At 43.3% G+C, this 26,186-nt stretch overlaps 1 protein-coding gene across 1 annotated transcript in view; it reads right to left on the bottom strand.

Annotated features, from left to right (window-relative positions):
• Nucleotides 1–6,473, bottom strand: part of dusp3a (dual specificity phosphatase 3a) — a 32,848-nt gene extending 26,375 nt beyond the window's left edge. The window contains exon 1 of the mRNA XM_080213944.1: nucleotides 6,130–6,473. Coding sequence (XP_080070070.1) covers nucleotides 6,130–6,251 — 122 coding nt within the window. The 5' untranslated portion in view covers nucleotides 6,252–6,473. The remainder of the gene's footprint in view (nucleotides 1–6,129) is intronic.
• Nucleotides 6,474–26,186: the final 19,713 nt, after the last annotated feature.

Here is a 26,186-nt window from a genome sequence, read left to right as displayed (position 1 = left end):
TACAACTGCAGCAGGCAGGGCATTCCAATCCCTCACCACCCGCTGGGTAAAGAACCTACCCCTGACATCCGTCCTATAGCTACCCCCCCTTAATTTAAAGCCATGCCCCCTCGTGCTAGCTTTCTCCATCCGAGGAAAAAGGCTATCACTATCCACCCTATCTAAACCTCTAATCATCTTATATGTTTCAATAAGATCCCCTCTTAGCCGCCTTCTTTCCAACGAAAACAACCCTAGATCCCTCAGTCTCTCCTCATAGGACCTCCCCACCATACCAGGCAACATCCTAGTAAACCTCCTCTGCACCCTCTCCAACGCCTCCACATCCTTCTTGTAATGCGGGGACCAGAACTGCACACAGTACTCCAAGTGCGGCCGCACCAGAGTAGTGTACAGTTGCAACATTACACTGCGACTCCTAAATTCAATCCCCCTACCAATAAACGCCAAGACACCGTACGCCTTCTTGACAACCTTATCTACTTGATTCCCAACTTTCAGGGATCTATGTACACACACACCTAGATCCCTCTGTTCATCCACACTATTCAAAGTCCTCCCGTTAGCCCTATACTCGACACATCTGTTGCTCCTACCAAAGTGAATTACCTCACACTTCTCCGCATTAAATTCCATCCGCCACCTCTCGGCCCAGCTCTGCAACCTATCTAAGTCTCCCTGCAGACTATGACACCCTTCCTCACAATCTACCACACCTCCAACTTTGGTGTCATCAGCAAATTTACTAATCCACCCAACTATACCCTCATCCAGATCATTAATAAAAATTACAAACAACAGTGGCCCCAAAACAGATCCCTGAGGCACACCACTCGTAACTGCACTCCATGATGAATATTTACCATCCACCACCACCCTCTGTCTCCTATCTGATAGCCAATTCCTGATCCAACTTCCTAGATTACCCACAATCCCATACATCTGCATTTTCTGCAGAAGCCTACCATGGTGAACCTTATCGAACGCCTTACTAAAATCCATGTATACCACGTCAACTGCCTTACCCCCATCCACCTCTTTGGTCACCTTCTCAAAAAACTCAATAAGGTTAGTAAGGCACGACCTACCCGCTACAAAACCATGCTGACTATTTCTAATCAATTCATTACACTCCAAATAACTATAAATCCTATCCCTAATAATTTTTTCTAAAACCTTGCCCACAACAGAAGTAAGACTCACCGGTCTATAATTCCCGGCAAAGTCTCTGTTCCCCTTCTTAAACAATGGGACAACATTCGCTATCCTCCAATCCTCCGGGACTACACCAGAGACCAATGACGACCTGAAGATCTGAGCCAGAGGCTCTGCAATCACCTCTCTAGCCTCCCAGAGAATCCTAGGGTAGATCCCATCCGGACCAGTCCGTTTGACTCTTCATCAGGACTGAGAGGGAGAAATGTGATGGGTATTAAACTGCAGCTGGGAGATTGACAGCACCCACTTGAATTTTGTGCGTCATGGTGCAAAATGTGAAGAGGTCCAGGAAAACGGGAAAAGAAAAAAAGAAACAAAAATACAAGAATTGGCAAATATTACACCAAAAAAGAAAGGCCTTTGAGTGGGATTTTACAGCCTCGCTTGGGCGAGACCAGAAATACCTGCCCTAGGTCAATGGACATTTCCGTTGTCCACCTCTCACCCATTCGGATTCCGTGGCGGGTGGGGTGGTAGAATTCCGGTTATTGTATCTGGGGGTCAATGAGTCACTGGAATCATCTCTTGACCAAGTATGCTTCCAATCTCAAAGAAATCTTCTTTCCCTGACACCAACCATGCTGCAAGGGGGATCCCTCCAATCCATAGCTATGTTTCCCTCCTTCTCAAGGGCAATGATGGATGGGCGATATATACTGGTCGAGCCAGCAACACCCACAGTCCATAAATGATTTTTCAAATTGCTATGCGACTGGAATACTCTATTTGTTTCACCACTTTCAACTGTGCATACCTATGTCATCGAATTTCCCTAATGCACAATTGCACGTCATTCAAACTGCTGTTATGAACAGAACTGTACCATGCACGAACCCAGTATTTACTGACATAATTATTTTTGTAAAGGCATTGTTACACAAACCAGCCCTGTATCTCAGTACTTTATCAGAGGCTGAAGTACTTTTGAACGGAGCTTGCTATTTAGTTCGTATCCTGCCCTTGGCTGAGAGTGATCTGGTAATACATCAGGATGATATTGGGCGCAACAATGGAAGGGCAATTGATAGGCTAAGTGGGTCGCTGATGGTTAGCACTGCTGCCTTACAGCGCCAGGAACCCGGGTTCAATTTCTGGCTTGGGTCACCGTCCGTGCAGAGTCTATACATCCTCCCTATTTCTGTGTGGGTTTCCTCTAGGTGCTCCGGTTTCTTCCCAGTGTATGAAAGATATGCTGGTTAGATGCACTGTCTGTGCTAAATTCTCCCTCAGTGTACCCGAACAGGGGCCGGAGTGTGGCAGCTCAGGGATTTTCATAGTAACTTACTGCAGTTTTAATATAAGCCTACTTTGTGGCACTAATAAGTAAAACTTAATAAACCAACTATAATTAACATTTCAGGTTTAGAGTTCTGGATGCTGCCTTGCAGTCTTGGTCTGATGGGCAGTGCCCATATATCCCAAGATAGCTTTTCCCCAATGTCATAACTATTGGAGAAACGTGGAGACGAAATTTGCAAACATAAGTATTTTTGAGCCTATTTTTACCTCTTGCAGACAGCCCAACACAGTAAATCAGCTGTGACTGCCTACAGCTAAAATAAAAATGCAATGTGTCCACAGGCTAGCTGCCCTTCAGTGTGTTGCACTCTCCATGACCTTTCAGCATTCAGCTGCTTTACCTTGAGAACATCCAAAATTAAATAAAGGTACCGTGAGCTCACTCCAACAATTATTAGCAACGCTCATGTCTTAAGAAATTATTACTTTACATGAGTCATTGCCGTCCGTTCTACAGCAGCAATGATCTGGGATTGGGACGGCAGACACATACAATATAGCAATTATAGAAATGTGGAATCTACTCTTTGCTGTTTTACTGCATACTACATCATATCAGCAGCTTCATAGCATTAATCTGTGAAGTAAGGGTAAACTGCGAACTGCTACTGTAAATGCATCTTCCTTTACAGTGGTTGGGAATAAATGTCAGTTGAGCTTACCATAAATCTCCTTTGAGTATAAAATGCAGTCTAAATGCCACAAGATCAGTAAATAGATTTCTATGACTAAAGAAAGGGCGGAATGCACACAAACCCCTTGTTTTACTATTCACTTGGATTATGACTCAATTCCATTCACCCACCTTTGTTCTGTACTTCATGATATCCTTACCTAATAAAGATCTATCAATCTCCATCTTCAAAATTTTCCTTTTTTCTTTTTATTAATTTATGGGATGTGGTTGTCACTGGCTAGGCCAGTGTTTATTGCCCATCCTTAGATGCCCTTGAGAAGGTGAGATGTCTTCTGAAGCGCAGGTGCACCCATGGTGCTGTTGGGGAGGAAATTCCAAGATTTTGACCCTGCATCCAGTGCCTTTTGAAGAGGAGAGGTTTTCCGTATCGTCTGCATGAAACATGTTGCCTGATTTCATTCCTAAATGCTGACTAACTCTAATCATATTAGGTTAAAGGCAAAATACCGTGGAAGCTGGAATCTGAAACAGAAGCAGAAAATGCTGGAGAAACTCAGCAGGTCTGACAGCATGAGAATAGAGCCAACATTTCAGGTCTGGATAAACCTTTGTCAGAGCTGGATATAATATCTAATAATATTAAGCTCTCTTGTTCTAGATTCCCCTCCAGAGGAAATATTTCTACTCTCAATTAAATGACTTTATCATTCTAAAGATTTTAATTAGATCACCCCCAAACCTTCTACTTTCTCCATGAAAGGACGGTACGGTAGCCCAGTGGTTAGCACTGCTGCTTCACAGCTCCAGGGACCTGGGTTCGATTCCCAGCTTGGGTCACTGTCTGTGCGGAGTTTGCACATCCTCCAGGTGCTCGGGTTTCCTCCCACAGTCCAAAGATGTGTGGGTTAGGTGGTTGGCTGTGCTAAAATTACCCCTTAGTGTCCTGAGATGTGTAGGTTAGAGGAACTAGCAGGTAAATCTGCCGGGATATGGGGTTAGGCCTGGGTGGAATTGTGGTCAGAGCAGACTCGAAGGGCCAAATGGCCTCTTTCTGCACTGTAGGGTTTCTATGAAACATGTGAACGTTCTGTAACCAACCCTTCTAATTTAACCCTTTAAGACCTTGTACCGTAGGATTTTAATTTGAAATTCTCTGACTGAAATTTTATTGGTCCATATCTTAAAAAAAATTACATCACCAAACTCTCAGGAGCTCCCGCAGTAATAACTTAAACATAAAACGTTCAATTCAAATTTAACTTAAATTAAAAGTGAAAATTCAAAACTATTTCATAAGTTGAAAATAAATGATCTAAATTTTTAGCATGGGTTTTTCTACTCTTTCAGAAAATGTTGAGTGCTTTAACACTCCAGCACCTCCAGTACTTGCTACCTTTAACCTGACACCAATAAACCATACAGTTAATCAGTCCTCAAAGATACTAACTACTACTTAGCATGTGTAAAACCGTCCAAGTTCATTTTAAAAAATGGTTTAAAATAATTACTACAAAAAAAATACAGTGGATTCTATAATCCAGAGCCATGGTGCATGTCTCTGGGGTTGTCCTATGGGGTTCTTTTTGACACACCATCAACAGGCAAACATTGGACAGCCTGGTGCCAGGTCCTCACCCAAGGTCAAGCAAGGATGGTTCTTTCTCTAGCTGTCCAGCCTCAGTGTGGCACTGTATCTTGTGATTCAGTGCTATAATATAACTGAGATGAGGAGCTCAGCACATGGAAAGGCTGTGAGTGCAACAGATTATGCCAGTCCCCTGATCCTTTGATATTAAGGGACGATTGGCGACTGGGGGATTTTCACAGTAACTTCATTGTGGTGTTAATGTAAGCCTACTTGTGACACTAATAAATAAATAAACGTTAAATAATTTCACAAATCAAGATGACCCCCTTTCACTGCACAGAGTTGTACTAAGGATCAATCTCTGGTAGATGCTCAGTAAAATATCATTTAAAGCCCTGAACCAGAAGGTGATATATACAGTCCTTATTATCTCACCAAAGTGGCCACTCTTCCAATACGAACATTAATTTAAATGGGTAGGTTATCTGGCTGTGATGGGTAAAACATCCATCCTATCTGTACCTCCTTTGCACACTTGTCCATTTTGCAGGAGAATCACTACCTGACTGTAGTAATCTGTAGTGGGAGCCCCTCTCTTCCACACTCAGGAGGACAATCACACCACCCCAGATCAGCCCAACCCAAGACTTCAGCCTAAATGTTTATCACCCAGTGACCTCAAGGCCTCTCAGCTTTCTACACAAACAAATTTGTGCTTTATTGCTCACACACACACATATACAATATAATATTTATATTTTATTGCAGATATATTTCAACGTGGCAATCAGATCTTTGCATGAGGCCCCAGGTGGACTGTGAAATCATCCCCACACCTGTAGGCAAGAGTAACATTACATCTTGTACCCTCTCCTTTCCTTCTCTATGAATGGTATGTTTTATCTGTACAGAACGCAACAGACAATGCTTTTCACAGTATACTAATACAATGTGACAATAATAAATCAAATCAAATCTTTTGCTTCTAGGCAAAGAACTCCAGCCCCTGACTACCGCTTCTGTAGAGCAACAGGGCAGGATGCAAACTAAACCCTTCTGTACAATTGGCCTCTGAGCGAATACATTCCCAATGAACAAATCTATGTACATCAGAGATAAACAGAAACTTAACAATCCGGCCAAAAAGGTCACTTGTAGCCTCAAAGTCAACACTATTTTCAAAGAATGACAAACATTCTTGTTCGAGTTAAGTGCTGGGATAAGGAACTTATAAGGAAATAAGGTTATTCCGAACATTAGAAAAATGTACTCAAGCACAGTCAGAGGTACAGGAGCTTACTGTCAAGATTCAATCGATTTGCTGAGATGATTTCACAGCAGGCAGTGGCGGCTTCTGCATGGAGCAAACTGGAAATGCAACACTTACGCATTGCCCACATAGATCCTAGAGTAAACTTCATTGCAGTGCTGGGATGGGAGGCTGTAGAAGCCGCTGTCGTTCGCCAAGAGCTCGTTCAGTTCCTCCACCATCAAGCGGTGCTCTGACATGTTCAGCGTCTGCGGCTGGTTCTCGGTGGCAGAGAGACAGAGACAGACAAGAGACAGAGAGAGAAAAAACAGTGCTGCTCCGGGAGTGTGTGTGTGTCTGGGTGTTGGGGAATGTTGCGTTAAAGTTCCCGCATCTCCGGCTTCAGACGAAAGGCAGATCACCCCACACCCACCCCCCTGAAGGGAAGGACGGGGAGGGGGGGGTGGTGGTGGGGAGAGGAAAAAAAATCAAAGAGATGATCAGCTGTTGCCAGCCACAACAGCAACAACGCCCTTCTCCGGCAGACGGCAGTCACCCCAGCACTCACACACACTTACTCACTCACTCAGAGACACACAAGCCTCACATACCAATCAGCAATGTATCCATTCCAAACTGCAACACTCAGCTCCCTCTCCCTCCCCATCCAACAACACTCAACAGTTGCTGCTCACTCTCCACTCCCTCCCCTCAAACTTTGTAGTGTGGGGTTGACACTAGATGAAATCAATGGGGCAGATTGTCAGAACATAAATACTTAAGTACTTATTAAGCTATTTATTAGTGTCACAAGTAAGCTTACATTAACACTGCAATGAAGTTACTGTGAGAACACCATTTAAGTTTATTTATTAGTGTCACAAATTGTTTGCTGGAGCAGACGAGGAAGGAGCATCAGAGAGAAAGCTAAGACTTTACCTGTTAAAAACCTGTTTAAAATAAGTTTAAAGCACTTTGTTCTTTGTAGAACTGTTTAAAGCATTTACTTATTGTATTTACTGCTTTAAGAATTGTGAGGGAGTGATTATCAGGCAGTTGTGGCCCATCAGCTTTAAATCAGCGCCAAGTTTAAAAGGAGGCCTGGTGTAGATAGCGGGCAGCGTCGGAGCGGGCAGCGGAGTGAGAGGGAAGCAGAGTGAGCTATTAGGGCTTAATATCAAAAAGGGCTGGAAGGTAAAAAGGCCAGGTGGAAAGAACAAGGAAAAAAAAAAATTTTTTTTTCAAAACTACTACAGCAAAAAACAAGGAAAAAATTTTTTCCCACAACAAATTATATTGAATAATGGAGGGGCATGTGATGTGCGGTTCCTGTATGATGTGGGAACTGGTGGACCCCAGGGTCCTTCCCAGTGGCCATGTCTGCAGTAAGTGCAGGTTGCTGGAGGAGCTCCAGCTCAAGGTGGATGAGCTGGCCTCTGAGCTACAGACACTGAGGCTCATCAGGGGGAGAGAGGGTGTCATTGTCAATGGGGTGCAAGTGACATCCACCCCCCCTAGACTGTCTAAATCTAAGGGTCAGGAACAAAAGGGGGCTGCTGGGAGGAGGAAGGGGGGTGAGGAGCGGAGGCCTCAGCCTCTTAATCTGCATAACAGGTTTGAGGTTCTTGCTTCCAGTCTGGAAGAGGACGAGGCAGGTGAGGTTGGTGAGCAAACTGCACACGGTACAGTGATGCAGCAGGACATAGGCAAAGAGAAGGGGAAAAGGAACGTAGTAGTGATTGGAGATAGTGGGGTGAAGGGTATTGACACTGTCCTTTGTCACAATGACAAAGTGCACAGAAGGGTGTGTTGTCTGCCTGGTGCTCGGGTACAGGATGTCACAGCTGGGCTGCAGAGGAACCTGGAGTGGGAGGGTGAGAACCCAGTTGTGGTGGTACATGTGGGTGCCAGCGACGTAGGCAAAGTGCGGACTGAGGATCTGGGGAGGGAGTATGAGAAGCTGGGAATGGAATTAAAAAGTAGAACCGACAAGGTGGTCTTCTCTGGGCTACTGCCTGAACCGAGTGCAGACGGGCGTAGGGTTGACAGGATAAAGGAAGTGAATGGGTGGCTCAGAGATTGGTGTGGGAGGAATGGGATCGAATTTATGGGGCATTGGCACCAGTATTGGGGTAGGTGGGACTTGTTCGGGCGGGATGGGGTTGGTCTGAATCGTGCTGGGACCAGAGTGCTGGCGAATCGAGTAAAGAGGACTGTAGACAGGGCTTTAAACTAATTAGGGGGGGGGAGGGTGCGAGGGTAGGTGATGTTAGGAGGTCTACAGTTAAGGATAGGGTACAGGTAAGGGAAGAGGCTGAGGATGTCCCAAGTGGTGGCGTTACGGCAAATAGGGTCCAGAAGAAGGCTGGGATGAAAGCGCTTTATCTGAATGCACGAAGCATTCGGAATAAAGTGGATGAGCTGGTGGCGCAGATCGACACAAATGGATACGATCTGGTGGCCATTACAGAGACGTGGCTGCAAGGTGACAGGGACTGGGAGATGAATGTACAGGGCTATCAAGTGTTTAGGAAGGATAGGCAGGAGGAAAGAGGGGGTGGCGTAGCTCTGCTGATTAAGGACAGCATCAAGGTGGTAGCAAGGGATGATATCGGAGCCAAAGAGCAGAAAGTGGAATCGTTGTGGGTGGAGATTAGGAACAGCAAAGGGAGGAAGACGCTGGTGGGTGTCGTCTATAGGCCCCCGAATAATGATCTGGAGGTGGGGCGGGCTGTTAACGCGCAAATAAGTGCGGCGTGCAGGAATGGGACGGCAGTAGTTATGGGGGATTTCAATCTGCATATTGATTGGTCGACCCATGTTGGACGAGGTGGGCTCGAGGAGGAGTTCTTGGAATGCTGCCGGGATAGTTTCCTGGAACAGTGTGTGTTGGAGCCGACGAGGGAGCGAGCTATCTTGGATCTGGTGCTATGTAATGAGGCGGGTAGAATTAGGGACCTTGAGGTGAAGGATCCTCTTGGAGAGAGTGATCATTGTATGGTGGAGTTTCTGTTGCAGATGGAGGAGGAGAAAGTGGGTTCCCGGACACGTGTCCTTTGTTTGAATAGAGGGGAGTATGGTAGGATGAGAGAAGAATTGGCGAATGTGGACTGGGGGAGCGCGTTGGAAGGTAGGTCTGCTGAGGAGCAGTGGAGGATCTTTAAGGAGATCTTTCTTGGTGCTCAGCAGAAATTTATTCCGATGGTTAAAAAGGACAGTAGGAAGAGAGGTAATAAGCCGTGGATAACGAAGGAGGTGAAGGAAAGTGTTAAATTAAAAGCGGAGGAATTTAGAGTAGCTAAGAGCAGTGGGCGAGAAGAGGATTGGGAAAGGTTTAAATGTCAACAAAGATTGACAAAAAAGTTGATAAAGGAGGGTAGAAGAAGCTATGAAGCTGGGCTAGCGCTTAATATAAAAAAGGATAGCAAGAGTTTTTATAAATATATAAAAAGGAAGAGGCTGGCTAGGGTGAACGTTGGTCCCTTAGCGGATGAGAAAGGGGACCTAGTGGTAGGGGATGGGGATATGGCTAAGGTCTTGAATAACTTTTTTGTTTCTGTCTTCACGGAGGAGGACGTGAATAATTTGCCGGGTGTTAGCGATGGAAAGGTGGTAGGACTGGAGGGTCTTAATGACATTACTGTTACTAGAGAGGTGGTGCGCGACAGACTGGAGGGGCTGATTGTGGACAAGTCCCCAGGACCGGATGGAATGCATCCGAGGGTTCTGAAAGAAATGGCGGAGGTGATAGTGGATGCCTTGGTGGTTATTTTCCAGACGTCGCTGGATTCCGGGGAAGTGCCGGAGGATTGGAAAACGGCTAATGTTACGCCGTTGTTTAAGAAGGGTGCCAGGCAAAAGGCGGGGAATTACAGGCCGGTTAGTTTAACGTCTGTGGTAGGTAAAATGTTAGAATCCGTCATTAAGGAGGAAATTGCGAGGCATCTTGAAGGGAATTGCTTGATAGGGCAGACACAACACGGTTTCATTAAAGGGAAGTCGTGTCTGACAAATTTACTGGAGTTCTATGAGGATGTGTCTAGGGCGGTGGATAGAGGAGAGCCGGTGGATGTGGTCTTTCTGGATTTTCAGAAGGCGTTTGATAAGGTACCTCACAAGAGGTTACTGCAGAAGGTCAGAGGACATGGAGTTGGGGGTAGGGTGTTAGTGTGGATAGAGGATTGGTTGTCAAATAGGAGGCAGAGAGTGGGGGTCAATGGGTGCTATTCGGATTGGCGGTTGGTGACTAGTGGGGTGCCCCAGGGGTCGGTGCTGGGGCCTCAGCTATTTACCATTTATATAGATGATCTGGAGGAGGGAACCGAGTGTAGGGTGTCGAAATTTGCTGATGACACCAAGATTGGGGGAAAGGCAAATTGTGCGGAGGGTGTGGAGAGTCTGCAGAAGGATCTAGATAGGCTGGGCGAATGGGCCAGGAAATGGCAAATGGAATTTAATGTTGGCAAGTGTGAGGTGGTCCACTTTGGTAGGAAGAATGGTAGGAAGGACTATTACTTACGTGGCGAAAAACTGCAGCAGGCGACGGTGCAGAGGGACCTCGGGGTCCTTGTGCATGAGTCGCAAAAACCCAGCCTGCAGGTGCAGCAGGTGGTCAGGAAGGCGAATGGGATGCTGGCCTTCATAGCGAGGGGGATTGAATATAAAAGTAGGGAGGTCTTGCTGCAGCTGTATAGGGCATTGGTGAGGCCGCAGCTGGAGTACTGTGTGCAGTTTTGGGCGCCGCACCTGCGCAAGGATATTTTGGCCTTGGAGGGAGTGCAGAGGAGGTTTACTAGGCTGATACCGGAGTTGAGGGGGTTGAGCTATGAGGAGAGGCTGAATAAACTAGGCTTGTACTCGTTAGAGTTTAGAAGAATGAGGGGAGATCTCATTGAGACGTATAAGATGATGAATGGGATGGATAGGATAGAGGTGGAGAGACTCTTCCCGCTCAAAAAAGACAGTAGGACTAGGGGGCACAGCCTCAAGATAAAGGGGGGGCGGTTCAGAACGGAGTTGAGGAGGAACTTCTTCACTCAAAGGGTGGTGAATCTCTGGAATTCTCTGCCCGTTGAAGTGGTGGAGGCTGCCTCGCTAAATATTTTTAAGAAGCGGGTTGATGGGTTTTTGATAAGAGAGGGGATTAAGGGTTATGGGGAGAGGGCGGGAAAGTGGAACTGAGCCACGACAGATCAGCCATGATCTTATTGAATGGCGGGGCAGGCTCGAAGGGCCAGATGGCCTACTCCTGCTCCTATTTCTTATGTTCTTATGTTCTTAAGTAGGCTTACATTAACACCGCAATGAGAACATAATTTAACTATTTGTTGAGCGTAGTTATTTATTAGTGTCACAAGTAGGCTTACATTAACACTGCAATGAAATAATTGCGAACATCATTTAAGTATTTATTAAGCATATTTATTAGTGTCACAAGTAGGCTTACATTAACACCACAATGAAGTTACTATGAGAACATCATTTAAGTATTTCTTAAATGTATTTATTTATTAGTGTCAAAAATAGGCTTACATTAACACTGCAATGAGAACATAATTTAAGTATTTGTTGAGCGTAGTTATTTATTAGTGTCACAAGTAGGCTTACATTAACACTGCAATGAAATAATTGCGAACATCATTTAAGTATTTATCAAGCATATGTATTTATTAGTGTCACAAGTAGGCTTACATTAACACCACAATGAAGTTACTATGAGAACATCATTTAAGTACTACTTAAATGTATTTATTTATTAGTGTCAAAAATAGGCTTGCATTAACACTGCAATGATTTTACTGTGAAAACATCATTTAAATATTTATTAAGCATTTTTATTTATTAGTGTCACAAGTAGACTTACATTAACACTGCAATGAAGTTACTGTGAAAATCCCCAAGTTTCCACACTCTGGGGCCTATTTGGCTACACTGAGGGAGAATTTAGCATGGCCAATGCCTCTAACCAGCATATCTTTCGGACTGTGGGAGGGAAACCAGAGCACCCAGAGGAAACAAACGCAGACACAGAGAAAATGCACAGGCCCAGGCAGGGAATCAAATTCAGTTCCCTGGCTCTGTGAGGCAGCAGTGAAGGGGAAGGATTTCATAGAATCACAGAATCCCTATAGTGCAGAAGGAGGCTATTCAGCCCATCGAGTCTGCAACAATCCGACCCTATACCCATAAATCCATGTATTTACCGTGCTAGTCCCCTTGATTTAATTTGATTTATTGCCAAATTTATTGGTATACATTGAAAAGTATTGTTTCTTGCTACTGTAAAAACAAAGCGTACCTTTCATAGAGTACAAGAGGAGAAAAAAAGGAGAGGGTGCAGAATGTAATGTTACAGACATAGCTAGGGTGTACAGAAAGATGACCTGACACTAAGGGTCAACTTAGCTTGAACAATCCACCTACTCCACACATCTTTAGTGTGGGGGGAAAACAGAGCACCCAGAGGAAATCCATGCAGATACAGGGAGAATGTGCAAACTCTACACAGACAGATTGGAATTGAACCCAGATCCCTGATGCTGTGAGGCAGCAGTGCTAACCACTGTGCTACCATGCCACCCACATTTATTAATTTATACATGTGTGTGTGTGTGTGTGTTCTAGAGCAGCAGGTGTGTTTTTTTTTGCGCTTTCGATTGCTTCTCTTGGTGCTTTTGTTTCGGGTATGTGTCCACACCATTATTCAATCTGTCTATTTCTACTTCTGAATATTCATCCATCTCCCCACTGCCCCAGCTCATCTAAAGCTGAAACCCTCACCCATGCCTTTGTTAACCCACAAGTTGACAATTCCAACTCTCTCTTCACTGCCCTTTGCTCTCTCACCTCTCCCCCATTCTTCCTAAACTTGAGTTCATCCACAACTGTGCTGCCCATATCCTATAACTCGTATAAAACTTGGCTCGCCCATTGCTCCTGTACATCAAGACTACTAATTTGGCAACACCTCCATTTTAAACTTCTCATCCTTGTGCTCAAATCCTTTCATGGCCTTGCCCCCTCCCTATCTTTATCACCCTACAAACATCCGAGGTCTTCAGGCACCTTCAATTCTGATCTCATTCACATCTTCGATATTCATTGTTCCACCATTGGTGGCCACGTTTAGACTTTAATCTCTGGGCTTCCCTTCTTAACCCTCTCCACCTCTATGTTTTTCCTTTAAGATGCTCCTTAAACCATACAACTTTGATGATGCTTTTGATCATTTGTCCTAATATCTCCTTATCTGGCACAGTGTCTAATTTGTTTGAAAAATGCTCCTGTGAAATGTCTAGCTATGTTAGAGATGATTTATATAAATGCACGTTATTATTGACAGAACCAGGGATTACAGCGCAGAAGGAGGCAATTAGGATCCACTCCTCTTATGCTCATGACTACTGCAACTCAAAACCAATCTTCCTGCCCCATTCTGCACATGAACCTACATCATCCACTGCTTCAAACTCCATATTCTTCCTTGCTTTTGAACATTCCTGTCAAATATTAAGCTGATTCTTCTCTTCAATCAAACTGTTGCTGCAACACTTTTGCACCGTCTCCTTTTCTTTTCCCTCTCTGTACTTCATGAGTGGTATGTTTTGCCTGTAGAGCATGCAAGAAATTCCTGAGAGTCTGTTCTTGAAGGTGACTCTGCAGCAGGGCAACTCCTGAACAGAGAATCCCTAGAGGCTGCTGTCTTTGAGGGTCTGTTCTCGAGGGTCACGCTTCTCTTTATAAAACACAAAAGTCCAGTGGTGATGACCTTCAGCTCACCTTGACTCTATGTGAAAGAGTTCGGACATTCTGAGTGACTCCAGATTCTGCATCAGATTTCCCACTTCTGCTGTTGTCAGCTGCAGACCATGATTTTTTTGTCTTTAATTCTGTTTCACAGAAAAAAGGAGACAATACTTTTCACTGTATCCCAGTACATGTGACAATAAATCAAACCAAATATTAGATAAAAATCTAAAACTTACAAAGCTTAAGACGGGATATGGAACTACAAATAGTAAAATGAATCAACAATCTGATACAGTTCAGGTCCAAAGGCTGAAGTTCTGAGAGTCCGATGGAATAAATGGCTAAATGACTCTCGCCTGTGACAGTACAGCTTCCAGCCAGTCGACTAATTCTTCGCTACACGTGGGTTGATGGATTTATTAGCACAATTTTGCAGAAGAGGAACACAAAAACTCATTTGAAAGACATTTGGTAGAATCCATGACATGATTCTAATTCACTTGATAGGATGCTCAATTCTTGGCTGGTCTCTTCGTGGCCAAGCCAGTTGACTAGGCAGTTTCAAAGGCCGTGCTTATAGAGGCAATATGCTCCAAAAGGGTACATTTATTGAAATAGCCCACAACATTGGAGTAAAGACATGGTGCATCACTGACAATCCATTAACAAAACCAGCAACAGAATCATTGAATATCTTTTAAAAAAAAAACATATTTGTAACTGGGACAGTTTCAGTTGATGAATCAGTACTATTATTGAATCACAGAATTCCCTACTGTGTTGAAGGAGGCCATTTGGCCCATCAAGTCTACATCAACTCTCAGGCAGACTCCCTCCCTCTCATCCCCAAAACCCTCCATGTTTACCGTGGCTAATCCATCTAACCTTCATGTCTTGGGACATTAAGGGGCAATCTAGCATAACCAATTCACCTAATCTGCACATCTTTAGACTGTGGGAGGAAACCAGAGCACCCAGAGAAAACCCATGCAAACACAGGGAGAACGTGCAAACTCCACACAGACGGTCACCTAAGGCCATAATTGAATACAGGTCCCTTGTACTGTGTGGCACTCTACAGAAAATGCATACCATTCATAAAGTACATAGGGGAGAAGGAAAGGGCAGGGTGCTAACCACTGTGACACCGTGCTGCTCTGTATTATTAGTAGCATTGATTCTAAAAATCAGGATTATTCAATGTTTATTTATTGCACTTCATATTTGCACTAGGATAGAAATCGATCCATCTCTGAAAAGTCAAAATGAATTTGGTGAAAAAATAATTTAAATACACCGATTTCAAATGACATAATTTTTAAATTCTCACATTTGCTTTGCTGAGGAGAAGGTGTGTTCAAAACGATACCAGCAAGTAAGACTTTGAAAATTTACGTAAGAATTTCATTCTTTAAATGGATTGTATGTAGTTCGGTGGCTTCCAGAGATTTCTTTAACCAATTCAGCATGATTTCTATTAGAATGCATTTGGTCACATTCCCACAGAGACAACAAGACAACTGTCTTCAACTATGTGTATATTTTTGTTTCAAATTTGAGCTTACCTCTGATTTGATTTGATTTATTATTGTCACATGTATTGGGACACAGTGCAAATCATTGTTTCATGCGCACTATACAGAAAATACATACCATTCATTGAATAAATAGTGGAGAAGGAAAGGAGAGGTTGCATAATTTGGTGTTACAGTCAAAGCTAGGGCACAAGGAAAGATCAGCTTAATAATGTAGATCCTTCAAATGTCAGATGGCAGCAGGGAAGAAGTTGTTCTTGAATCGGTTGGTACGTGATCTCAGAGTTTTGTATCTTTTTCCTGACACGGTGCAAGGGATCCTAGATTGTGCTGGCTGCTTTTCTGAGGCAGCGGGAAGTGTAGAGAGTATCAATGGATGGGAGGCTGGTTTGCGACTTTCTTTGATCTCTATCAGAGTAGGAGCAGTGATAATCCTTGATACATCTCTGATTTTGGATGTGTTATTGCATCACAGTTCCAGCTGAGAGTGCTTTAAGATCTTAGTTATAATAAGAACATAAGAACATAAGAACATAAGAAATAGGAGCAGGTGTAGGCCATCTGGCCCTTTGAGCCTGCCCCGCCATTCAATAAGATCATGGCTGATCTGTCGTGGCTCAGTTCCACATTCCCGCCCTCTCCCCATAACCCTTAATCCCCTCTCTTATCAAGAACCCATCAACCCGCGTCTTAAAAATATTTAGCGAGGTAGCCTCCACCACTTCAACGGGCAGAGAATTCCAGAGATTCACCACCCTTTGAGTGAAGAAGTTCTTCCTCAACTCCGTTCTAAACCGCCCCCCTTTATTTTGAGGCTGTGCCCCCTAGTCCTACTGTCCTTTCTGAGCAGGAAGAGTCTCTCCACCTCTATCCTATCCATCCCATTCATCATCTTATATGTCTCAATGAGATCTCCCCTCATTCTTCAAAACTCTAACGAGTACAAGCCTAGTTTATTCAGCCTCTCCTCATAGCTCAACCCCCTCAACTCCGGCATCAGCCTAGTAAACCTCCTCTGCACTCCCTCCGAGGCCAAAATACCCTTGCGTAAGTACGGCGCCCAAATCTGTAGGTAATAGATCAATTTGATTCAAGTATGTTAAAACATTGGCCAATCTAAACTATTTATGTGAAAAGAGATCTCCGTTTTCTGAATTCACTTACCTTCCTGCTGCATAACAGCTTCCAGCCAGAGAGTTCATTATTTTAATCATTTGGTAGAACAGAAAAGGGGAAATATATTTTGTCAAAGCTTCTTGTCTTGCGCTCACCAAGCATACAATGTAAGAGAAATCAACAGATTTATACTGTATGAGAAAGGCTAATTGGCTAGCATGTGGACAATGATTGGTGGGTGGATGGACTGCCCATGGAGAATGCACTAGTTGAAAGTAACCAACAGTTAACAGCCAAGCCTTGCTTTAAATTTAAACCAGGCAGTTTGACCCTGATTTGTCAAGATATTGCCCTGAGGAATTAACCAGTGAAGGACTGTCACTTATTTTGTTTGGCTGAAATAGCTGCAATGTGTGTATCTGTTACTTCTGTCTGCCAACCACAAGACCCTTTGTATTAATATATGTAACTTCCAGTACATGCGAATTTGAGCTTGACTAACAATCTTAAATTAGCTGTCAGCGCACTTCTTAACACACTGAGGATTATTTAGCAAACATTATCCAATTGCAGAATCATACCTGATGTTGGACATTGTGTATGAGAGCACTGGCTGGTTGGATACAATCTACCTTGCCCTTTGCAAACAGCGGAAGGACCATGCTGTTTGTTAAAATCAATCTGCCTTTTGGATGTACAGCCAGCATACCTAGAATCATAGCGGCACTGAAATCATATACTACATTATTCATTTATGTGATAGGCAGAAAGTCTTTTTGACTTAGGGACAGCATCCTGTTCATGGAGGATTTCACTCCTTTAGTTACCACATAGTGGCAGCGTAAAACCACAAGTTTCAGCTGTTACTCAAATATTTTTGCGCTGCCAAACGCTCACAGAAGTAACGCTCTTTATGCTCCATCATATCAATGGCTGCTTCTGCACAACATGAGTCAGCCAATGGTTGGGTGTACTGTTACAGCAAATCTTGAACAAGTTTCTCATATGTACAGTTGTGATGACCATAGAGGACTAATACATTGTAGCAATTCTGTGTCCACGTGCTCATTTGACATTACTAGCCTATTCACCAATGTTCCACTTAAGGAAATCACAGATGCTTGTGCAGCACTATATCATGGTGGCCTGGACTTGCCACCATTGCGCGAATCAATATTCACCTAACTTATTAACTCGGCAACTCACAGAGTTGAGTTTAATTTTAATGACTCATTAAACAGATGTTGTTGCTATGGAATCCCAGGTCCAGATCTTGGTCCAGATCCAGATTCAGGTCCAGATCTTGCAAACATCTTTGTTGGGTTCCATGAGAAATGTGTCTTTGGTGGGATGACAACCGTCTCCTGCCCTTGCATATTTCCGGTATATGGATGATACATTTGCTATATTTAAATCCACAGCTGCATCTAATCATTTCCTTACATGTTTTAATGCGCGCCATTCTGCACTCAAATTCACCTTTGGAATGGAGCAGTCAAAAGAACTCTCGTATACTAGTAGAAAAATCTGCCAGGGTGTTCTCTACTACAAGCCTACCTTCAGTAGGCTTGTAGTCAATCCATGTATTGGGATTCCTACAGTTCAACACATTATAAGATTGGTCTTATCAACAACCTTGGAAATAGGGGCTGAACCATTTGTTCACCATGCAAGCTTGATGTTGGAACAGGACGTATCAAAGGGTTCCTAGGATGGAACATTTAAGTTATGAAATGTGGTTGCATAGGCTTGGGTTGTTTTCGTTGGAACAGAAAACACTGAGGGGCGACCTGATTGAGGTGTTCAAGATTATTAGAGACATGGACATGGTGGATAAGGAACAGCTGATCCCCTTAGTTGAAGAATCAGTCGTGAAGGGCCATAGGTTCAAGTTGAGTGGCAGTAGGTTTTGGAGGAATGTGAGGGAAATCTTTTTTACCCAGAGGGTGGGTGATAGTCTGGAATGTGCTGCCTGTGAGAGTGACAGAGGCAGGTTGCCTCACATCCTTTAAAAAGTATTATAAGCACTTGGCACATCACAACATTCAGGGCTATGGGCTAAATGCTATGGGATTAAGTGGGAGTTCAGGTGTTTGTAATGTCGGGGTGGACTCAATGGGCTGAGGGGCCGCTTCTGCACAGTATGATTCTATGACTCTATTTTTATGATTCCTGTGGGCTAATGGCTACCCCAATCCGATCATTTTGTGCAATTGTGCAAACTCATGAACAAGCCTAAGGGCATCACTTTCGGCGCTGAAAAATGTGCACTCGACCTCAGATTACCCTAGAAGGACAAAAATTTGAACATCAGGTGAAGGAAGCTATTTCATACTGCTACTATGTAGTAGTAACAGAAGCGGTGTTCACCATTAACAGGATTCCGCTGTCATTACACGAATGAGCAATGTGGTATATGTATTTCAGTTCATTAGGGTTATTCCAGACAAGTAGATCATACATCCCAAAGACTGGTGGATCATATTAAACATCATGTCATTTCTGCTGTTCTCAACGGACAGGATACAGACCACACCCAAACAGCCCATACTTACAATCATTCAAAACATAGTGTCCAACATTAGGTGTGATTTCACGATTCTGCAATATTTACTAAATATTCTTCAGCGTGTGAAGAATTGCCAATTTAAGATTGTCAGTTATGCTCACAAGATAACACATTTGCATGCTACTGAAAGTTACTTTATATTAGCAGTTTAGGCTATTTCGTTGAATGTTTTAAGGCAAAGATTTTTGAAGAATAAAGAAATTAAGGGTTATGGTGAGCGGGTGGATATGTGTAGCTGAGTCCATAAAAAGATCGGCCATGATCTTATTGAATGGCAGAGCAGGCTTGAGGGGCCAGATGTCTTACTACTGCTCCTAGTTCTTATGTTTTTATGTTCTTATGTTTATTAACATATAGGCCCTGTTTCTTGCAAACAGAAAGAACATGTACACACATTAGATAGGATTTTCCAGCCTCGCTCACTCCAAAATTGAAAAATCTTGCCTGAGGTCAACAGACCTTTCCATTGTCCCCCACCACCACCACCCCCCCCCCTCACCTGCTCTGATTCCCATGGCGGGCAGGACAGGAAATTTGTCCCATTGTGCCTGTTCAGCTGAGCAAATTAACAACAGTCATGGACTCATTCCTCAGAGAGATGTCATGAACAGTCAGAGTCAAGCTGCCTGATATAAATTTCAACCAATGTTTAGCAGGTAACAGTCAGTCATCTTCAACTGGTGCATTCTCTTTGGCAATGCCTCCACAAATCAGAGTCCACTTGCCAAACAACCAACACTCTCTTCTCATACGGTATAAATTTGTTGATTTCCTTACATTGTATTCTTGTGAATGTCCTTTGAGTACAAAAGGATAATTGTAATAACTTGAGGCCAGATACCATAAAAAGACCTGGGGGTCCTTGTGCATGAGTCGCAAAAACCCAGCCTACAGGTGCAGCAGGTGATCAGGAAGGCAAATGGGATGCTGGCCTTCACAGCGAGGGGGATTGAATATAAAAGTAGGGAGGTCTTGCTGCAACTGTACAGGGCACTGGTGAGGCCGCAGCTGGAGTACTGTGTGCAGTTTTGGTTGCCGCACTTGCGCAAGGATATTTTAGCCTTGGAGGGAGTGCAGAGGAGGTTCACTAGGCTGATACCGGAGTTGAGGGGGTTGAACTATGAAGAGAGGCTGAATAGACTGGGCTTGTACTCGTTGGAGTTTAGAAGGATGAGGGGGGATCTTATTGAGACGTATAAGATGATGAAGGGGATGAATAGGGTAGAGGTTGAGAGGTTCTTCCCGCTCAGAAAGGACAGCAGGACCAGAGGGCACAGCCTCAAGATAAGGGGGGGGGGGGTGCAGTTTAGAACAGAGTTGAGAAGGAACTTCTTCACTCAAAGGGTGGTGAATCTCTGGAATTCTCTGCCTGTTGAAGTGGTGGAGGCTACCTCGCTAAATATATTTAAGACACGGGTAGATAGGTTTTTGGTAGGCAAGGGGATTAAGGGTTATGGGGAGAAAGCGGGAAAGTGGAACTGGGCCACTTCAGATCAGCCATGATCTTACTGAATGGCGGGACGGGCTCGAGGGGCTAGATGGCCTACTCCTGCTCCTATTTCTTGTTTTTATGTTCTTATTAAAAAATGCCTCTTTTTCAGCAATACTTAGTTTCATCCTTTGATGAATAAGGAGTAGGCAGTTTCGAGTAAAGATAGTTATTTCTGAGACTTCAGTTAGATTGTCATATAGGTCTTGTTTGTGAATAAATTTTAAAGATTTTTGTGCTAATTGGATTAAAGTTAATAGGAAAAACAACACTCTCTACAAGGTTTAATTCAAGGGTACACAGTGGTTAACACTGTTGTCTCACAGCGCTAGGGACCCAGATTTGATTCTGGCTTTGGGTCACTGTCTGTGAGGATTTCTCCCAGTGTTTGTGTGGATTTCCTCCAGGTGCTCCGGTTTCCTCCCATAGGTCAACGATGTGCAGGTTAGGAGGACTGACCACGCTAAATTGCCACTTAGTGTCCCAAGATCTGTAGGTGAGATGGATTAGTCGTGGTAAATATGTGGCGTTATAGAGAAAGCAGGGGAGATATTCTGTCAGAGGGTTGGTGAAGAGAGTTGGTGAAGACTCAATGGGCCGAATGGCCTCTTCTGCACTGTAGGGATTCTATGATAAAATTGTATCCTTGCAATTAGGTGTATGTTTCTTATGCTTTTCATAAATCTTCAGTCTTCAAAAAATGGTCTTGCAATTTTTTTCCCTTGAATTCTTTCTCACCTCTGGTTAGAATTATGAGTCAGTAAGTGTTCATCATTGGAATCATAATTTGTCCCAGTAAAAATAAGTTGTGGTTGAATTACTGATAGCTGTACTGGTTTTCCATAACAATATTGTTAATATGGCACCTTCTCTTCACGTGGACCATCTCTGCAATGCCAGTGAAAATGTGAGAGCTTTCCTTATTTTTGAGAAGACGTTCCCAAGTCACTTATGAGTAATGCACCTTATTCGCTAAAAGACATGAGTAATTGACTGTCACCAGTGAGATAATGTGAAAGTCGTGTAATAATATTTAATGTAGATTGTTTGTCTTGTCAATATCCTTGAAATGGATGCGTGAGTGTCTTGCCAATAGTCAGTCTTGAGTCTGCCAAGTCTTCCTCTTTATACATTGAAAAATGTAAGGTGCCTATTTAGGCTGTAAAGCTAGCTCTGTGAATCACCAATATTAATTGAGTATGACAGTTCACAGGCTGCTTGTACCTAGTCAGTAGTACACTACAGCAATGACTGGTGTTTGACCTAGTTAGTCTAATCATCAATAAAGCACCACAACGACATGTTCTCAACATGGAGTCAAGCCTCAGGGACATGCAGATTGGTGATTCTGGCACAGACCTCAGCATGCCTGATTTTTAATGTTCTGAAAGAACATTTTCCTTAAGAAATTTTTAAAAATCAAATGCTTTGGAGCCATTGTTGAGGTCCAGGGTTGGCCTTGTTTTACTGTAAAATCCCATTGCAAATGCATGGTGGTGGGTTGCATGAACAAGCTCATGATTTGGCAGAGGCTAAATGCCTGGAACTCCCTTCCGTATTGTGAGTGTTTCTACACCACATGGACTGCAGCAGTTCAAGAACACTGCTACCTCACAGCTCCAGGGACCCGGGTTTGATTCCGGGTTTGGGTAACTGTGAGGACTTTGCACATTCTTCCAGTGTCTGTGTAGATTTCCTTTGGTGTTCCAGTTTCTTCCCATCGTCCAAAGATTTGCAGGTTAGATGGACTGACCATTCTAAATTCTCCTTTAGAGTCTCAAGATCTGTAGCTTAGATAGATTAGCCATGGTAAATGTGTGGAGGTTATATGAATAGGGTGGGGGAGAGGGGGAGATATTCTGTCAGAGAGTTGGTGCAGGCTTGATGGGCTGAATGGCCTCTTCTGCACTGTAGAGATTCTGTGATTCCACTCTATGATTCTCAAGGGCAGTTAGAGATGGGCAGTAAATGATGGTCTAGCCTGTGACACCAATGTCCATTGAAAGGATTAAAAGTATGAGATTCGAACTCCAATTATTCATATAAAAGGAGAGATCAAACAAATTATGCTTCTTGCTCTGGAAGTTAGAAGGATAAAGATATGATTTGATTGCTATTTTTAAGAGATTAAGTGTGCAGAGAGAAACTAGTAATGCTAGTTGGGAAGTTATCATATCATAGAACCCTACAGTGCAGAAAGAGGCCCTTCGGCCCATTGAGTCTGTACCTAACACAATCCCACCCAGGCCCTACCCCCATATCATACCCACTAATCCCTCTAACCTACACATCCCAGGGGCAATTTCTTAGCATGGCCAATCAACCTAACCCCCACATCTTTGGACTGTGGGAGGAAACCGGAGCACTCGGAGGAAACCCACACAGACAACAAGGAGAATTTGCAAACTCCACACAGACAGTGACCCAAGCCAGGAATCAAACCCAGGACCCTGGAGCTGTGAAGCAGCAGTACTAACCACTGTGCTACCGTGCCACTGCAGGATGGAGTTTAAAAATTAAAATCAGACTTTCACAAGTCAGATTAAAGTTTATTTATTTGTGACACAAGTAGTCTTACGTTAACAATGCAATGAAGTTACTGTGAACTTTGACAAAGGCAGAATTCTTTTGTAATTTGTAATGAAGTCAATAGGTTTCCAATACATGGCTCAGCTAGTTGGGATGGTGATTCAGTGAGTAAACCAAAGTAGATCACAGTGCAATTCCAGCTATGGCCAAGTTAGCTGCAGCCACCCAGGACAGTGGCAAGGGAACTACAAATAGCCTTGAGTGTCCCTGGGCTCGTAGGAAAGGATGAGAAGGAGAAAAAGAAAAAGATAAAACAGAGAAAGTTCCTGCTGCTGATAATTACCCAACACACCTAACCTCTAGTTTAGTTTACTTATTAGGGTCACAAGTAGGCTTACATTAACACTGCAATGAAGTTACTGTGAAAATCTCCACACTCCGGTGCCTGTTCGGGTACACTGAGGAAGAATTTAGCATGGCCAATGCACCTAACCAGCATGTCTTTTGGAGTTAGGAAAGACTTTTACATGCAAAGTGTGATAGAATTTTGGAATTCTCTTCTGCAAATGTCATCTGGTACTAAGTTAATTGTTATTTTTAAAAACTGAGATTGGTAGCTTTGTGTTAGTCAAATGTATTGAGCAATATGGGTAAAAGTCCTTATCTGGAGATTCAGATCAACCATGATCTCATTGAACATCATAAAAGAGGTTAGAGGGGCTAAATGTCCTAAATTTCAATGAGAGGCAATCTATAAGGGCATTGTGACTGTGCACTGTAGTTTGTGGAAGATCTGCTGTGTAATCTTTCTCTACTTGCTCTATGTTCTGAGATGTCAGGATATACAGCGTGGGCTCAACTGAGGCAGTTAAGAACTGTGATTTATGATTCATTGTCCAATTGGAACTTTATGCGTTAAATTTCATATCACCATGTTATATTGAAAAGAACTTTTCAGCTGATTCAGTGAAACAAAAAAGGCTAATGACCAGTATGTCCAACTTATGTGAAAATAGATGGCCGTGAATCATACAATGGCATTAATCTTTTGATGCATGAACCAGAGAAAATGTGAATGTGGCAAGATTTTACTTTTTGCATTGCATCTTATCTAAGTGATTTAGGTACAAGTGTACATGAGTTGCAAAGATAAAGTTGAAAGGTTGTGTGAGGCAACATTTTGGAGCATGGAACTTTGAGACAAGTAATTCACCCCCTGACTCCTCAATATCTGTCCACTATGTACAAAGCACAAGTCAGGAATGTGATGGAATACTGTCCACTTTCTGGGATAAGTGCAGCTCCAACAACATACCCCAATGCAATGGGCTAGTCTCATCCCCTGCCTGACCATGGTTTCACCACTGGGGGTGACACAGTGACACAGTGGTTAACACTGCTGCCTCATAGTGCCAGGGACCAGGTTTGATTCCCGACTTGGGTCACTGTCTGTGTGGAGTTTGCACACTCTCCCTGTGTCTGCATGGGTTTGCTCCGGTTCCTCCCACAGCCCAAAAATGTGCTGGTTAGGTGCATTGACCATGCTAAATTTTCCCTAACAGGTGCCAGAGTGTGGCAACTAGGGGATTTTCACAGTAACTTCATTGCAGTGTTAATGTAAGCCAAGATGTGACTAATAAATAAACCTTACTTTGCTAGTAGAGCCAACATTTCCCACAAATGCTGTCAGACCTGGTGAGATTTTCTGCTTTTGATCCTGTCTTTCTTCAATCAGAAAGGAGCCCCAATGTGACGACTAGGGGATTTTCATTGCAGTGTTAAGGTAAGCCTACTTGTGACGCTAATAAATGAATTTTTAAACTTTTTTAAAATTCAGTGCTGAATGGTCACTTACACCAAATGGGGTGAATTTCACCATCCCACCCCATGGGAATAGGTGCAGGTGAAGGGTGGACCATGGAAAGGTGGGGAGGATTTTCTGGTTTTGGGGCAAGTGAGGCTGTAAAATCCCACTCATTATGTTTAATGAAAACTCATGCTCATGCTCCGGGTGAAGCCCGAAACCCACAAGTTTCTGACTCAGAGACAAGCATGCTACCAATTGAACCCTGTTCCCTTTAAATTAAATTTTGAAACCAGAAATATTCCATAGCCACTACTCAAATGTTCAAAATATCAGTGGCACAGTGATATTTGTGATGTGCAACAAGCTGGCTCAATATCTGGAATTTCTGGCAGCATTTTAATACCCTAAATATGGGTGCCACAGTGGTTAACACTGCTGCCTCATAGCTCCAGGGTCCAAGATTCCATCCTGGCCTTGGGTCACTGTGTGGAGTTTGCACATTCTCCATGTGTCTGTGTGGGTTTCCTCCAGGTACTCTGGTTTCCTCCCACACTCCAAAGATGTGTGGTTTAAGTTGATTGGCTATGCTAAATTGACAGGGGGATTAACAGGATAAATGCCTGAGGTTATGGGAGTGTAGGGCCAGGGTGGAATTGTGGGCTGAACGACCTCCTTCTATACTGCCAGGATTTTATGATTCTATAATACACACACCAGCAGTCTAGCCTAATTAAATATATTTTCCTCAGTAAGCTATCTATTACTTGCAACTGATACTTTTGACCTGTCCTTTCTGGTCACATGCTCTTTACATCAGAAAGTCTTACTGTTTCTGACATATTATCCAAGGAGCTGAGTGAATCATGATTCAGAATAACTTAAAATCTGAAGCACAAAACAAAATTGGAAGGCCACACAAAATCTTTGGAATTTTTGAATTGCAGACATTACAGCGACCTCTTCCAAGATTGCCTCAGTAGCCTTTCCGACTGCCAGATCTGCATTAACTGTAACACCCAGCTTATCACTACATTAACTTACTGCATACTTCACGTTAGAGAGAAATCAAACCATTCACAATTTTGCACTGCAACTGAATTATTAAAAGAATGTTTGCCCTGAGCCTTATGGATTGTAATTTATTCCAAAATAAGTAGCCTGCCGCCTTGGAACTATTAAGGACTATAATGAATCATTCTAAAATAAATCGTCTGCTTTCATGGACATCTTTTTGCGTCCAACCAAATAAACGAAATCAACTTAGTTTAGGGATTCTGCTACTATGCATTACAATTAAAAGCACTTCTTATTAAAACAAATTGTCTGCTGCAAGCCTTTTTTATGGGTTACAATTAAAACATAGTTTTTTTTGAAGAGTTATTTCTACTTAAGGCGGTCTTT

The sequence above is a fragment of the Carcharhinus amblyrhynchos genome, chromosome 27, assembly GCF_965287045.1.
Source record: "Carcharhinus amblyrhynchos chromosome 27, sCarAmb.v2.hapA, whole genome shotgun sequence".
In the NCBI taxonomy this organism is placed as follows: domain Eukaryota; kingdom Metazoa; phylum Chordata; class Chondrichthyes; order Carcharhiniformes; family Carcharhinidae; genus Carcharhinus; species Carcharhinus amblyrhynchos.
This window is presented reverse-complemented; position numbering and strand designations above follow the sequence as displayed.